We start from the raw sequence: 15,429 nt of genomic DNA on the forward strand, positions 1-15,429 counted from the left end.
CAACCCGTCGGTCTAATCGAGTTGCCCCGCCCATTTCACGGAGCAGCTGGAGCCATCTGCGGCTCGGGGTGAGAGCACTAAGTGCCCGAGTCATTTTGTGCCGGGCCGGAGGCGGGCTGACTCCACGACCGCGCCACTCGCATTGCAGGCCTCCTCCGAGCTGTCACCGCCCGGCGCCCACACCCACCACGTCATATTATGATCAGTTCGCTCGGCAAACTGGTGTGCCGGAAGGGCTTTCGTATGCTGGGCAGGTAGCGTAAAAAGTAAGACCGTCACACTACTGTAATTGCAATTTATTGTAAGATGGAAATGCACAGGATGGCACAACTTTTGATCTTGTTTTCACATACAAATTTGAATCAGATCCAAATTGAAAATACTCTGTTTTCTTCAAACAAGCACAGAGTACAGTCAATGATATCTCATATAGCTACTGCTAACTGTTAGATAAACATGAAAATAAATTAAGGATAAAATGCCATAGATGAATTCATTGTATGACATATATTAATAGAAATATTGTGTCTTCATTACTCATGTACACTCATGTTAACTATTCTGTTATTTACATCAGTTCTTGGAAATTTAAATTCATTGCCATTCACAATGGATAAATGTCGTTAGCAAAGTATTCAGGCTTACTTGCTTCCATTGGAATGTGTTGGGGCATGTTCTATGGCTTTCAACTATTGGCTTCAAGTATAGCATTTTGAAGAATCTGACATCTGCAGATAGTTAATCATAAATCTAGAAGAGTTTCAGGCTTAAGCGCTTTACACCAGATAGAAAATAAAACTATGTTTGAAACTCAATGTGCAGGTAAGCATCAACATTGCAGTAAAAGCTTGTCAAAACCTCAAAGCACCCAAACATCTACTCTTTTGTAACTTTGAGGTCAGCCTGTGCTACTATCACAACCACAAAAGCACATAATATCATAAAAACCTCACTTATGTACAGATAAAAAAAAAAAAAACATCTTTGGTATTAGTCATAGAAAGTAATGAACTGACAGCATTCAAAACTGAGTTAAAACAATAACTCAATGAGTCATTTGTGATGGACAGCAAAATCATAATATGTAATACAGCATTTCACAACTTCAAAAGAGATTTCAAAGAGATCACTTAAACTAAATGAAATATGGATGAAAATAGGATGTAAAACAAAGCTGCATAATACATGTGCTAAATTGATCAAGAACAAACAAACAGCTATGAAAGTTTTAATAGTCTTGAGATAAAATGCTGACCAAAACCTCTAGATAATTAGTTGTAAATTGCCCTTCAAATAAATGAAATAATACATTCTAAAAGCCTGCTCATCAAAATGTACAGTAATATGATCATGAATGACCTCACAATCACAATATTATAAAATTTTCATGCCACATTATTGTCACACATTCACAACTCAAAAAAATGATTTCTAGCACTTTTATAGTTTAGCATTTTAATTCTGTTGAGAAAAAAGAAAAATGCTTGGCTGAAAGTAAAAATTATGTTGGGTTGAGCTTACATGGCTCAAAACTATTGAGTAGATGCATATTAGACTGATACAGAATTCTAGAGTTCAGCATTTGATAATACAGATTCAGATCACAGATCAAATGAAGAGTATATCCATATTGAATTGGTCTTAGGTGAGTCTAGTTTTACAAGCAAACAAGAAAATATATGTACTTAGAACACCTAGAATGGCTCAAAGACAAGAATAGTACAGGTAATTCACACAGAAGAATAAAAATAAAACCTTTCTTAATTTATCACAAAAAATACCACTCAACATGTTTGAGACAGAGCTCAATGCAATTCAATAACTGCAGTCATTTTAAACTCACAATAAAGAAATGGCTCTGTTGTCTGACGTCTAAAGCTGAAGTAGAAGTAGTAATTTCCTTTTCTCTCGAATATAGGACTTTACAATACAATACATGCAGCATCACAGAATGGAGCCAACACTCAAATGCCTCAAGATATTTTATTCGTACAATTTAAGTCTAATAGGCAAACAGCAATCTTCCACTTCAAATTTCTGAAGACCACAGACCAGAGGGTTGAAAAAAAAAGAAAAGAAGAGAATCATAAAGTATGGCCTGAGGATCAACTAAATCTACAGCTATTAGTATCCTCTTCAATTATTCACAAAATTTACTTACATATGTTGAACATTTAACAGGTATACATCTTGATAAAACTAGATCAAGACTGGGATTACATTAAAAACCAAATACAAAAGACGGTGAGATGCAGCTTTAAAATACATAATGTGCTCTGCATCCCACATTGTTGATAAAAAAAGCAATCAAGATTCAAAACATTTTATACCATAAAACTTTTCTTTGTATAGAAACAAAACATAAAATGAAGAGATTCCTTCATAACAAGTCTATAGAAACTGTACTGATTTACACTGTTTTCCAAGTTTGATGTTGCATAAAGAGCAGACAACACTAAGAGATTAAAATACAATAGTAATTTATAAATACATCACAGAATTAAAACACGCACTTTTAATGGGCTCGAGTGGTAAACCCCGCAAAATGTGAAAAATAATTATTCTCACACATAGACAAAGTTGTGCGCAAAAAGCCTATCTATGAGCAGAGGTGTAATAGATTGTATTGTACTGATTGATGAAACTTCTTTTCAAACATGATAATGTTTCCTTTCAAACAAATTATCCTGTGGTAAAACTACAATATCAAACTAGCAATGCATAGGGATGACTGGAAACAATAGCATCTAGACACTTGTAAAGATAAGAGAGGGTATAATAACTAGCTTGTAGGAAAACTCAAACCATCAAAAAACAATACAGAATTATAAAAAGAAAAAAAAAAGTGACAAAATAAAGCTTATGTTAATTACGTCATGGCACCTGTATAGACTATCAATCACGTTGCAACATTTGAGCTCTATCTTGGCAAATATTAATGACTAATCAGAGAGGATAATTTCAATAATTTAAGAGAGCATGTTGTGGGATTCAGTTCAAAAGCAAAAAAAAATATTAAAAATTTGATTGTGGACTCCGAGCAACTCCTCAATATGATCAGCCTCGGCATAGAACTATCTGGTATGTGGTTCCTTGTTGTCCAGCCACACAATTCTCGTGGAAATAATTTCGTGGATGAGCGTCCGGCAAACATTCAGGAGCAACACTTATAATCAAAATACAGTATTACAAATAATGAAGGGAATCCAAATAGACAACATGTGAATGAAGCATAACACACTACCTAAATATATGAGAATTTTAGTGTCACTGATCCTGATAAGATTTACTGCAAAGCAAATACAGTATCACAAATAAATTACTGTACCCAGGAACAAATTACACTATGAAAAGTTTTTTTTCTCTTTTTGATAAAAACTCTACAGTGATTCTAAGTCTTTCCACAGGCAAAACGCCCTTATTAACCAAGTAAAGATTGATTTGACACAGACAATAAATACATTGAGATCTCAGATAAGAATGACTACCTAATTGGATTGCCTGGTTACCTACAAGAAATGAAGATGCATCTAGGTACTTATATTATCTGGAGATGTTTCTATGGACATCATCACAATCACTATTCACAAAACTTCATAATCTTATTTACAGCCGTAGATACTCACAAAGAGGAAATACAACAAATCACAAATGGCTTTGTGGGATGTCAAATACAGTATTACCAAATTCTCTTATTACAGTACATTTTTCAACAGTAGATTTCTTTAAAAGAAAAACAAACTGTACAATATAATTCATACATGAAATGAACACATCAACAACATTGTCAAAAGGCTGTGGGAGATATCCCCCCCAAAAGGAAGTCTTCACTAAACAGAAGACAACCCAAGAAACTTTAAGGATTATGGACGGTTTACAAAATTTTACCATCGTCCATAATCCCACAAACGCTAGGTGATCAATCTTGGGAAATGTAGACCTTCTACTTGCTTATCGATGGGTGGGCAGTGACTTGTCCCAGAAGGACCCCAATCATGGAGACCCTCTGAATTTGCCAGCCTATGGGTGAGTCGATGTGCAATAGAAAATCCACCACTCCCTTCCAGTTGGGTCAAAACTATAATTACTTGTCTGAAATAAATCAAAGGTATAAGATTGGGTGATACACAATAGGAAGTGGAAAAAACACAATATGTCATATTTGGCATACCTGTGTAGAGGAGGAACAGAATCCACAGTTTTTAATTCACCTCTTGTGGAAACCACATTATAACTCTCTTGACAGTCACACTTCATGATGATGATGATGATGACTGCCTCTTGTGGAAACCACATTATAACTCTCTTGACAGTCACACTTCACATGAATCCATTTATTTTCGTGACGATTTTCTACCATCACCACAAGACCAGCCCAACCTTTAGTTAAATAATATGCTGTCATGCCCTCTCGTCCCTGCAAAATATACCATAGAATAAACACATTATGTACTGTATGAAACTAGGTAAATCCTGCAACAATATCAAAAACAAAAATGCAAATAAAACAGTCACCTCATGTCGCTGGCCCTTGGCAAGAGTTAAGCTGATTATAGCATCAGCCAACACAAAAGAGGGAGGTGTGATTTGCTCCACTAGAAGTTTTTTTGAACTATGAATGGCGAGCACATAGTCAGGATAGGAGGCAGGATCATCCATTCCTTCGTCAATTTAAAGGAGGAAAATTGAGATGAAAAATTTAAATTGGGTTCAATCAAATTTCTGGTATAAGCCCACAACTTACCTGTATGCCAGTGATTGAATGCAAGACAGACAACGATATAGTGATCCTCTTCAAGCATTTTATGGCAACCTACAAACCCTCGGACTTGTCTTTTGCTATGTTCAACCAACCGCCCAACTTGTGGTTGAGCTGCGGATCGTGTTCTGAACACAACTACACACAGATCAAGTTGAGATCTTTGCCACTTCTCAGAATTTCTGAAATAAATTTAACAATTTCATGAATCAGGAACCATGAAGGGCCAATGAAAGGCCAATAAGACAATAAATATGATGAGTTTTGTACCTTTGGCCCTCCTGAAATAAAGTGAATTCAGCCTCTGTTGGTTCCATAACAGTTAAGAGAACACATGAAAGATGATCAATTGAGGAAAGAGGAGGAAGAGTGCCACGCAGACGAACTTCATTCCACCCAGACCGTACTTTACATATATCAATGCAATCAAAATACCTGCAACAAGTACAGTTCAAGAATGACATTCTTGACTAAAACAGAAATAAGAGTCATTGTGCAAAAACACAAAAGTATGAAAATTAAGTTGCCTTACTTAAGAACATCTTCAAAAGATATCCAGAAGACACCATCTGAAGCTCCATGTGGCATCAACATATCTCTCATTTCGGCAGTCCAAAGATCAGAGTCATCAGCCCAATCCCCTTTCCATGAAAAATGTCCCCATGGGTTGCGAAGCCTCAACAATCGTATGCCATTTATATCTCGTACATCCAGAACAGAATATGCATGCCTTAATAGGAAAAATAAGTCAAATTAAAATTATCTTTTAAACTACTGACTTTAATTAAAAGTAGAAGATGAAAGTCGATTTGAGTCTACCTAGGACGTAACCCTTTACGTTGATATTCCTCTTCATCTACTTTCATATTACCCCCGCCACAAGAAGCCCCCATCAAAAATCTTGCAAGACGGGAACTGAGAAGTTGAGCCCATATGAGATCTCGGTCTAGTTCATCTTCAGAAGGAAGGGATGATGGTTGAAGGGGAACGCTCTCACATGGAGCACCTGGAGAAATTTATTATGAAAGATTCAAATAGGTATACAGTATAAAGAATGTGTGATTAAATTCACATATTTTTATTTAGCAAATAATTACTAACCAGTAAGAGTAGCTAGACCCTCAATTGCACGTCCTGATACAAGTGCTTCATAGCATCCATGGATTTTGGCAACAGCTTTTTCAATTAATGGGACCCATAGCTGTTTTCTTTTAGCCTGAAATAAAAATTAATGATTAACTAATTTTGATACTAATCAATTTGAGTTAAAAATGAGTCATGAATCTTTACCTGAGAGTAAACAAGATGACCTCTTTTGTCACATGGAAATAGGTCATCAACAAGTACAGTTGTCCATTTGCCATCCTTACATAATCGTACTTGATATGCACCTTGTTTACAGAATTCTCTAGTCATCATTACTCTCTTGACTAAATCTTCTCTCTCTGCTAACACTGCAAGAGCTGACAGTAACCAGCAGTTTCCAAGTACACCTACAAATGCAAAATTTAACTTTTGAAGATCAACAAGTCAGCACCATGTTTTGAAACGTAAGAGGTGGAATATACCTTGAGATATATCCGAAGGTAAGGGAGTACGGAATATAGTCCATTTCAATTTGGAATCCTCTTCCATCACAATTTCATGAGGTCGTAACCACTGAACAACATGATTGTCTTTCGTTTCTGCTGGATTATAATACAAAGATTTTGGTGCAGGTGGGAAAGAATCATCAACAAACTGCTCCTTGTTCTGAAAAACATTACACAACCAATTTTGTGGAGAAAAATTGCAAATGAAGTTATAAATAGAGAAAACTTAGTTCAGAAGAACTCACCTCTGTACAATAGCAAACTATATGTTGCCATTTATCCAGAGCTTCTTTTTCTTCAATACGCCTTAGATCATCCATCAGCTCACTCTGATGACGTACAATTGTATTGGTCCCACTGGTCCCGCCTAAGAGTGTCGATCCTAAATTCATGACATCCCTTGGCATCACAACAGCCGGTGAAGTAACAGTTCCGACAAAAGTTGATGATGATCCCGACGTGATTGTGGTGATGGTAGATGAAGATAAACAACGGGAACTATGGCACATGTCACATGCAACAGATGTGACAGAATTTTCATAAGTACAAACTGAACACTGCCACGTTGAAGTTAATGGTGTTGTTGGTGATACAGGCCCATTTGAACTTGAATCTGAACTTGGTGATTGAGCTTTGTTAGATTTTGGACTCTGTCCACCACTGTTAGGTGATGACAATCCAGAATTTGACAAATCTCTGAAAAAATTATAATAGTAAAACAGGAAAATTAATAATGTAGATAAAAAGCAAAAGAAATTGCACTTGAGTGAGTAATTGGTCTACATCCGAGTTTAGGTCATTTTAAATACCTTGTGTTGATGTTTTGCGAAGAGCGATTTGAACTTGACCCACTTCTTGTTGAGGAGGTTCTTCGAATGTTGCTAGTACTTGGACTATTAGCGGAAGCACTGCTGTTCCTGAGTTTTGGTATAGCTCCACTGGAAGATGATGTCTTAGCTCCTACAGCTGTTACATGACATCAGATAAGAATTACAAATATTCTATGAGTACATAAGACAAGGTCCAAATGACTGACATACCATTGCTCTTTGAAGATGAACGCTGCCTAGGAGAAGGACTTCTCTGTGCTATCATTTGAGGACTACTAGATGTACCTGATGAAATATCAGAAGTCTTCTTGCCACTAGCAGCCTTGCAAGCACGGCAAACTGAGGCTCGCAAAGGATTCTTTAAAGTGCATCGTGGACAATCCCAAAACTCACCCCGAGGCAAAGTTTGATCATATTTTGCAGTAATACTTCCAAGCTTTGATCCACCACAAACATCACAAGCTAATTTGGATGCTGCATTAACTAGAGTGCATTTTTTACATGTCCAGTCAGCATCTACATAAGGGATATCATCATCTGCTAAATACTGCACACAAAAGAAATATTCCACATAAGTTATTCAGTAAAGAATGTGTATGATTTGATTTGATTTGATTTTTTTTTTTCACACAAAATAATTATTTACCTCAATATCATCTTCAAGATCAGTTTCCTCAGTAGCTAATGTAGCTGTGGTTCCAGGAGAAGGTATTTTAGCCTCTCCTGAAGCATTTTCTTCATCTTGCTTTGTTGGTGTGTACCGCACACTGTCTTTTGTAACGGTTATAAGGCTTGGCTCATTAACAGATGGTGGAGACCGAATAGAATTGCAGATATCACATCTGTCAGACCATAATGGATTGTATGCATAAGAACATTTAATGCAAGTCCACATTCTTTTCAAGGAGAGTCCAGAAATTTCTAGAGCTGAGGATGGTGTTGATGATGATGATGATGATGACTGAACCACAGCTACACTATCTGATTGGGGAGAACTCGCATCCGAGGCTTGTGGAGAGATAATTCTTTTCCTTTCCCTTGATGTTTCAACAGGAGATAAAGGAGTTGGTTCAGTAAGACCAATGTATGAGAATCTAGTGCGGGAAGGAACTTGTAAATTCACATTATTGATGGAAGATCTCATTGATATGTTTCCCTGGGCATCAGTTTCAATCATGCTTCGCCTATTCGATGAAGGCTTACACTGCACAGAATTTGACATTTCTGTAAGGGAACGCCGATTAATGGGCTTGTTCCACGCTGGTGAAGATTTAGCATTACTTTTGCTTGAGAGATTATGACCATGGCTTGGAGTAGGTGGAGACTCTTTTACTTCTGCTCCAACCCAATTAGGAACAGTTATCACCATGCTATTTCTTGGGACTGTTGAGCCAACAACAGATACACGTGTTTTCCGTGGAGTTTCACAAACTTCACAATTATCACTGGTACTTTCATTGTCAAACGTACACCTGACACACGCCCAACTGGGTTCTTCTGTATTTTTATTAACTTCATCACTAGTCTGGTTGTTGTCATTGACTGAACTATTTTCTAGTGGTCTATGATCATCTTTGGTTTCACTATCCTCAAGAGAATTATCCACCATACTAGTGGGTCTTCTAAACAAGCCTGTTCCAGTCATTGACTTAGGTGTAACAGAATTGGAAGAAGAATCCATCCATAGCTTTTGAACTACAGAGCCATTTGAAAGGGAGCGGCTAACTTTTGACTTTACTCTCTCGTAGACAGACTGACTGTGCCTTTTAGGTGATCGGCTAGGTGGGCCATCAACTTGATCTGCATCTTCTAATTTGTCATTATCACTTGACTGAAGACCTTCTGAAGATGAGGGACAGCCATTTTCTTCTGAGACAGTACGTTTCACACCATCCCATTTGTTTTCTTTATCATTTTCATCACCATAGAATGGAGGAGCTACATGCCATGTAGTATTGCCTTCTCGAGAGGTGACTGAGGAGGCCATTTTAATTTTTTTTTGTGCAACTACTTCTGAATGCTTCTTAGGAGGAGATTCCAAAACCCCACAAACAGCACAATTCTTCGTAACACTGGAATTAAAAAACTGGCAATGTGCACAGATCCATCGAGAAATTACTCCAGGTACACTATTTGAGCGATCACGCAATCGCACAGATTCTGACTGAGCCCTTGAATGAAAATCAAAAGAAGAGCTGAGATCTTGGAAACTGCAATGGATACCCAGAAGTATTCTGTTGCAATTTCTTTTTGAGGGGTGGATACACGCCAAAACTCTGAAACAACAGATGCAGTATTAATAACACATTTGTTATATTAAGTTAGGCTACATTGTGAACACAAATCGTACAATGCTGAGGAAAATTTAATTAATTTAAGAAAAGCAGTACAAAGGTTAAACAGATTTAGAAAAAGAAACATTTTAAGTCTATAATTGTACCAATTGTGAACTTGAGTCAATAATTAATAATTAATTTGAAGGCTTAAGGGTTTGAAAAGTTAATGGAAGCAAAACAAATTTATACATACTTTTGCAAAAAAATAAATTATCAAAAATCCCTTTACAACACAATAGCAGAAAATCACAACTCCTCACTTATGTGGCTCAATAAATAGAGGCATAGAACAAAGGATACTCACCCGTTAGGGAGCTTTGGAGACGAAGTTTTAGAGTGAAATTTAACAGAGGCTAGGCAAGTCGGTTCGCACAAAATTCCTAGATTTTCTTCCGTGGGGGGAACTGGTTGCGGGTCATTTTGTTGTGTTTTGAAGTGAAGGCAGGAGACCCCTTGCGCAGACGTCCTGTGCCTAGGGGGTGCAACGGGTCTATTTTCACCACATCGGCCGCAGCTCAAGCGTTCTGTTGGGTTAATCAATGAGCAACGACCGCAGTGCCACTGAAGGACAGAGGCGATCGTACCCATTCTACCAACGTCCTGGCCATATTAACGGCAAAATTCAATAAAAAATGCAATGTATCACGACCAGCTGATCCACCATATTGATGGAGTGTAGAATGTAGTAAACACGCATTTCATTGGTCGGTGCGGAGTGTCTCTTCCAATCAGAATCCATTTCCTTCCGTCGTCTGCAAGAGGCAGCAGAATCGGGTAAGAAACCTGACAAACATATACAAATAGTGGAAGTACAAAAAATTACACCGCAAATCTCCTACAATTTACTTTAAAATATATGGTCCAACAAAAAATCCTTCAAAAGTTGAATGGATTGCAATGAGATAAGGCTTAAAATAACAAGCTAAGAGTTTCTATTTCACACAGTTGGTAACATTTGTTGGTTTGTCGTTCATTTCTTAGTACCTCGAGATCCGCCATACCGCTGAAGAAGCGGGTCTTTGAATCAGTAGGCGGAACGACTGAACGAGTTCCAAGCTAATGGCCCGGAATGGCTTCATTTCCATAAAATGCGTGAGTAGGAAGCCGCATGCCCCATCTCGTTAAGGCATTTCTACTTGAAACAATTTGTGTTCTTGTGGGCCCCTGTGCTCTTGTGTTTGGTGTTTCGTAAAGGGGATCCTCGGGGGCTGGCGAACGCGGTGGCTAGGGGTGGCTACTAGCACTACTAGCCGTACTTGCCACTAGGGAAGGCCTGGAATGTGGCCTCTGCATGCTGTTGTGTTTGTACTGTTTTTCGGTTTCGGTTGACACTTGAACGATAGTGACTTTTTAGAGACTTCTTAGTTAAGGTGCCCCCACAATGAGCGCGAGGCGATGCCGGGTAGGCGATGCCGTGCAGCCAAGCCGTGCTTGCAGGCCGTGCCGGTTGCGCGGGGCTACGCCTACGATCTTCTAAGTAAAGCTGTATTCGCATAAAAGTCGGTAAACCTGCCGGCACGGCCTGCAAGCACGGCCTGGCCACACGGCATCGCCTACCCGGCATCGCCTCGCGCTCATTGTGGGGGCACCTTTAGGCTGACAGTAGACTGTAGCCAAAAACATTTCGCAAGCTCACAAGATTCCTTGTGTGGCGTCTGTGTTAGAAGAGTACAGAGTATTGTGACAGGGGAAAAATCAATGCAAGATATTAGTAAATCAACACACTTCCTCATTTCATTAAGCCCTCAGATTACACAATCAGCTGTTGTACATAGTTATTCAACATTTCATAATTAATGCTATTTTCATATGTACAAAATTAACGAGGTAAACTTGTTGGAATTAACAATGATTCTGATGTATTGATTGATTTAATAGCAGCTGTTCATGCAGGTGAAAAATACCCAGAAATACCCCTAGTAATTACGATTTTACAACAAATTGTAAGATACAAATCAGGCAGTTACAAAATGCCAACTTTTATGATGGCATAGAATATTTGGCTATCCTCAATTATCAATAACACACTTAAAATTGCATGCAAGACAAAGCCCACATATTAATATCAGGATCACAATAGAAGCAGCAACATGTTTCAACATAGTTCTGCTCACAGAGCTGGAAAGGAAATGAGAGATGTATCAGGATGTATGTTGCATGATTTAGTACCTCAGCAGAAATTTTGGGTTCATGAAGAGAAAGCCTGAGAAGTGCAAGAGAACTAGTACACAACACAAGTAATCATTCAAAAAGAAGACTTAAGAAAAAGAAGAAAACACAACTGACTCTCTGAGATTGCTTAAGTTAAAACTCGCTAATTTCTTGGCTGATGACAAGTTTTTAAGGTAAATCATGAACTTTCTAATTCAGACTTGGACCCATTTAAATACTATTCAACAGTTAAATGTGAAAAAGACAATGACTTCTTTGATGAAATAAAATCAAAATTACTTTATAGAAAATTGAGTTGTGTTATACCACAAGCAAGTAGCAAAGCCATCTCTGAAATTCCCTGATATTTGAACTTTGTTATCCAAAGGTTTACACATACCACACTTACACTGAGGATATGAAGATTCATGCCTCTTTAAAATTAAAGGAACTAATCCTAATAAAATTGCAGGGGGCACACTTCCTAGATACTTGTTTCAATAAAAAGAGTCTTCATAAAAAATCAAGTAATCAACACCAATAATTAAAGACAACTGAAAATGAGGAGTCTGATAGCCTCTACAACAAAGGTCTAATTGTGCAAGACTGACTTTGTTTTGCTCTTTATGTTGGAAGTTAGTTTACAATTGTGACTAGGATCAACATTAACATTTCTCAATTTATCTATGACAAGAGCACACCTGACCTGACAGCAAAATCTTTAGCATTTATCTGAGTTGCTCTGTATTTATTAAAATTGTGAGGAAGAAGAAGCATAGATCACTGTCCAAGAGTCCAATACTTCCATGTGAAAACACTAATTCAAACAGAAATTAAAACTTGGTAGACTTTTCTAACAAAGAGTGTGTAATGCTAAGTGCTTAGTATTTACAATACAATAAATGGGACAATGAATGAAATTTAACAGTCTTTTGGGAAAGTAACTACAATGCACACACTCTTTCACAATAAATCATTTGAACATTTTAACTTTGACTTTCCAGATTACTATATTTTAAAAAAGGAACACGCATAAAATAATTGTCATATTTAAGCTGAATTTTTACATCAGCGCATCGGCAGATTCAACATGAATTTTAATACACATGCAAGGTAAATGAACTTCATGATGCAGGAGTAATAGGATACAAATAAACAGATAAATAAAAAACAAACAAACAAGTAAATAAATAAATAAATAAACATGTAGTTATACACAAATACATACCAATAAACAATTTGAAATAGATACATAACTTTAAAAAAAATTACATGACTATGAACACACTTTGTCATATTTTTTGGTGCCCATTTCAGCCTCTAACTCTCTTACACATTCACTAAAGCTTCTGACACTCTTTGGATATATATGATGGATATTAAAGCAAAAGTAAAGTAGAAAACATTGCAGTGTTCTGCTTTTTCCCTATCCATAAATTCATGTTTATGATATTTATGAATTATTTCATCCATGTATAATGTACTTTTTGAGGAGTTCTTTTGACACACACTATATAGAGGATAGGCCAAACAAGCTCAATAAAACAATAGATTTGAGTTATAAAGTCACATGTGTGACTGAGTATTGCTTTCAGAGAACACTCCAGTCTGGGATATTGAAATGAGACAGATCTTACACACCAAAGGAATAATTTCTCAACAAAAAAAGAATGTTTTTCACAAAACTACAACATAAAAAGAAAGTGGAAGCAGGCCTGGGGTATTTTACCAACCACTAGAAACTTATGAATCACTTAGATTTATGACAGCTTCATCACAGAACGCGCACATACAAAATATACAGAACATTTTCATAGCCTGTAGCTTTACCTATCATTATCACAAGCAAGCTTTCCAATAAGAAATCCAAGTGTTTTAGATTGTTAATCGTACTCTCCAACACTATGCATTTCATAATTACAAGAACACACAATCTGATATCTGAGACAATTACTTTGGTCTAGAAATGCGTAGCTTCTCACCTAGTATTAGATGTAAATTGGAGTTTCTTGTCCAGTGAGGAGTCTGAACATAGAGGTTGGCATAGTTTTCATCAAAATCTGAAGAAAAAAAAGATATGTAATTTTTAAAAATTGCAAGATTTGGTAGGACAGTTCAACAAGATTAGATTAGTATTTACCTCGCCAACAGATGTAGCTAAAAGGTTTACAATCTTTTCATGAGGTACAGCAACCACACTTTGATTGTTTATTTCTATGATACGATGACCAACTCTAACGCCACCACGCTCGGCAATACCTCCCCTTAAAAGACTGCAAATCTGAGATGGAAAACAGAAACAAAGTGAGAACTTTGTCTACAAGATTAATGTACCATAGAATAAGATAGATATATAGAGTAACCTACCACTCCATTCTGCACACTGAATCCTAGTTGGTACTTCGTTTCTGGTCTTTTTATTTTAACTTCTACAACTGGTGCACATGGTACAACTGTCAGTTTCACCACAGTCTGGGTCTTTGTATTCTATAGATCAATAAAAGCATTACTAAAAGATTGAACTAGTGTCAGCACAAGCCCAACTTAATACAAGCAGCACAAAGTAAAACTGACCTTAATGTAGTTTTGGCAAGTTGAAAGTGGCAATCCCACCAAACTAACTCCATTGATTGCTATAATCTGGTCACCGATATTAAGTTGACCACATCTTGCAGCAGCCCCTGCAGGTGCCAAATTAGCTATAACGACTGTTGGTAGCATGGAACCCCAACCTGACTCAACAATGACAACTCCAAGGATTTCTCCTTTAGCTTTAGGCACAACAACCTGAAATTTAGCAAATCCAGTCAGTATTACAAATTTTATTTACTGCTAAAACAGCATCTTAATCCCTTCTTACCTCTTTCTGCATTTCTTTTTTAGCAAACATTTGCAGCTCATCACCAAATATTTCCTGAGAGTTAAGAACTTCTTGATAATCCATTTCTTTAACAAAGCTGTTGTCTTCGATCCCATTTGCCTTTAAAAACTCCATGTAAGCCACTTGGAAAGCTTGTCCAATAGATTGAGCAATGAATTGGGCCTGAATATGACGGACAATGCAACAATTTAAATAAACAGTTGACAATCATATGTTTTAATAGTGTGATTGATCATACCTCTTCACTTTGGAAAACATGGCAAATCATCTTGGGAGTTCGAGAAAGTTTTGAATCTGAATCATCATCCTGGGGCATAAAACGACGCCGTGCCATAAGCACAACTAAATCTCCAATATCGGCAATGTATGATATTGTGCGCAGTGCATGATCCATCATAATTTCCTAAGATATGAAAACAGAAGTATTAACACAAGTTTTGAATAGTTGGGAGTTGTTCATAAGATGCTCATCAAAACCATACCTTGAGATCTGTGTTTAAGACCATGATTTTCTCAGTTGAAATAAAGAGATCCACTTCAGTGCTAGGTTGTGTTTCACCATCAGGAGCCTGCATGAAGTAAAAGTATTCAGAAAAGGGCTGATATAAAACCCACATCACTTGATCCAAAGAAGCTCCTTCATAAGTTTACAAACTAAGACAATTGAACATTTTCAAGAAAGAAAGGGAAGAGGAAAGTGTTGAAATAATCTACGTACAGCTACCATTAAATACTTTTAAGGGTGTTAATTGGCTCTGATGTAATTTAAAAAATGTAGGCTTGTGTAAGAAGATACATATGAGTTTAAGGGAAAGTAATAAATGACCACAATAACAACAAAGACAGAACTATCACCAAAATCAAATCAAAAATGCTAATA

General features: G+C 37.0%; 2 protein-coding genes across 17 annotated transcripts in view; both read right to left on the reverse strand.

Annotated features, from left to right (window-relative positions):
* Window positions 1–281: 281 nt before the first annotated feature.
* LOC113202834 (calpain-D) lies at window positions 282–10,304 on the reverse strand. Its single transcript, XM_052265534.1, has 16 exons — window positions 9,822–10,304; window positions 7,828–9,457; window positions 7,392–7,728; window positions 7,161–7,317; window positions 6,597–7,047; window positions 6,328–6,511; window positions 6,050–6,252; window positions 5,861–5,975; window positions 5,579–5,765; window positions 5,292–5,489; window positions 5,030–5,194; window positions 4,745–4,941; window positions 4,516–4,661; window positions 4,279–4,417; window positions 4,172–4,211; window positions 282–4,092 (listed from the first exon to the last, which is right to left on the reverse strand). The coding sequence occupies exons 1-16, from the start codon at window positions 10,103–10,105 to the stop codon at window positions 3,912–3,914; spliced, it is 4,614 nt and encodes a 1,537-aa protein (XP_052121494.1). The 5' UTR covers window positions 10,106–10,304; the 3' UTR covers window positions 282–3,911.
* Window positions 10,305–11,225: 921 nt separating this feature from the next.
* LOC113202824 (uncharacterized) overlaps window positions 11,226–15,429 on the reverse strand; it is a 60,046-nt gene continuing 55,842 nt past the window's right edge. For all 16 annotated transcript variants that reach the window (XM_052265544.1, XM_052265539.1, XM_052265547.1 and 13 more), the window contains 7 exons: window positions 15,032–15,118; window positions 14,788–14,952; window positions 14,529–14,711; window positions 14,243–14,455; window positions 14,036–14,155; window positions 13,809–13,949; window positions 11,226–13,728 (listed from right to left, as the gene is read on the reverse strand). In XM_052265544.1, coding sequence (XP_052121504.1) covers window positions 13,657–13,728; window positions 13,809–13,949; window positions 14,036–14,155; window positions 14,243–14,455; window positions 14,529–14,711; window positions 14,788–14,952; window positions 15,032–15,118 — 981 coding nt within the window. In that variant the 3' untranslated portion in view covers window positions 11,226–13,656. The remainder of the gene's footprint in view (window positions 13,729–13,808; window positions 13,950–14,035; window positions 14,156–14,242; window positions 14,456–14,528; window positions 14,712–14,787; window positions 14,953–15,031; window positions 15,119–15,429) is intronic.

Source organism: Frankliniella occidentalis, unplaced genomic scaffold (assembly GCF_000697945.3).
Source record: "Frankliniella occidentalis isolate FOCC.00 unplaced genomic scaffold, Focc_3.1 Scaffold28, whole genome shotgun sequence".
Classification (NCBI taxonomy): Eukaryota; Metazoa; Arthropoda; class Insecta; order Thysanoptera; family Thripidae; genus Frankliniella; species Frankliniella occidentalis.

What these genes read in the sequence shown, in the direction of transcription:
- LOC113202834 (XM_052265534.1), bottom strand. Translation starts at nt 10,105, where the DNA reads ATGGGTACGATCGCCTCTGTCCTTCAGTGGCACTGCGGTCGTTGCTCA. An exon ending in ATCTTGAAGATGATATTGAG is followed by an intron (nt 7,729 to 7,827) that starts GTAAATAATTAT and finishes TTTTGTGTGCAG; the next exon opens with TATTTAGCAGATGATGATAT. An exon ending in TTATTTCAGGAGGGCCAAAG is followed by an intron (nt 4,942 to 5,029) that starts GTACAAAACTCA and finishes AATTTATTTCAG; the next exon opens with AAATTCTGAGAAGTGGCAAA.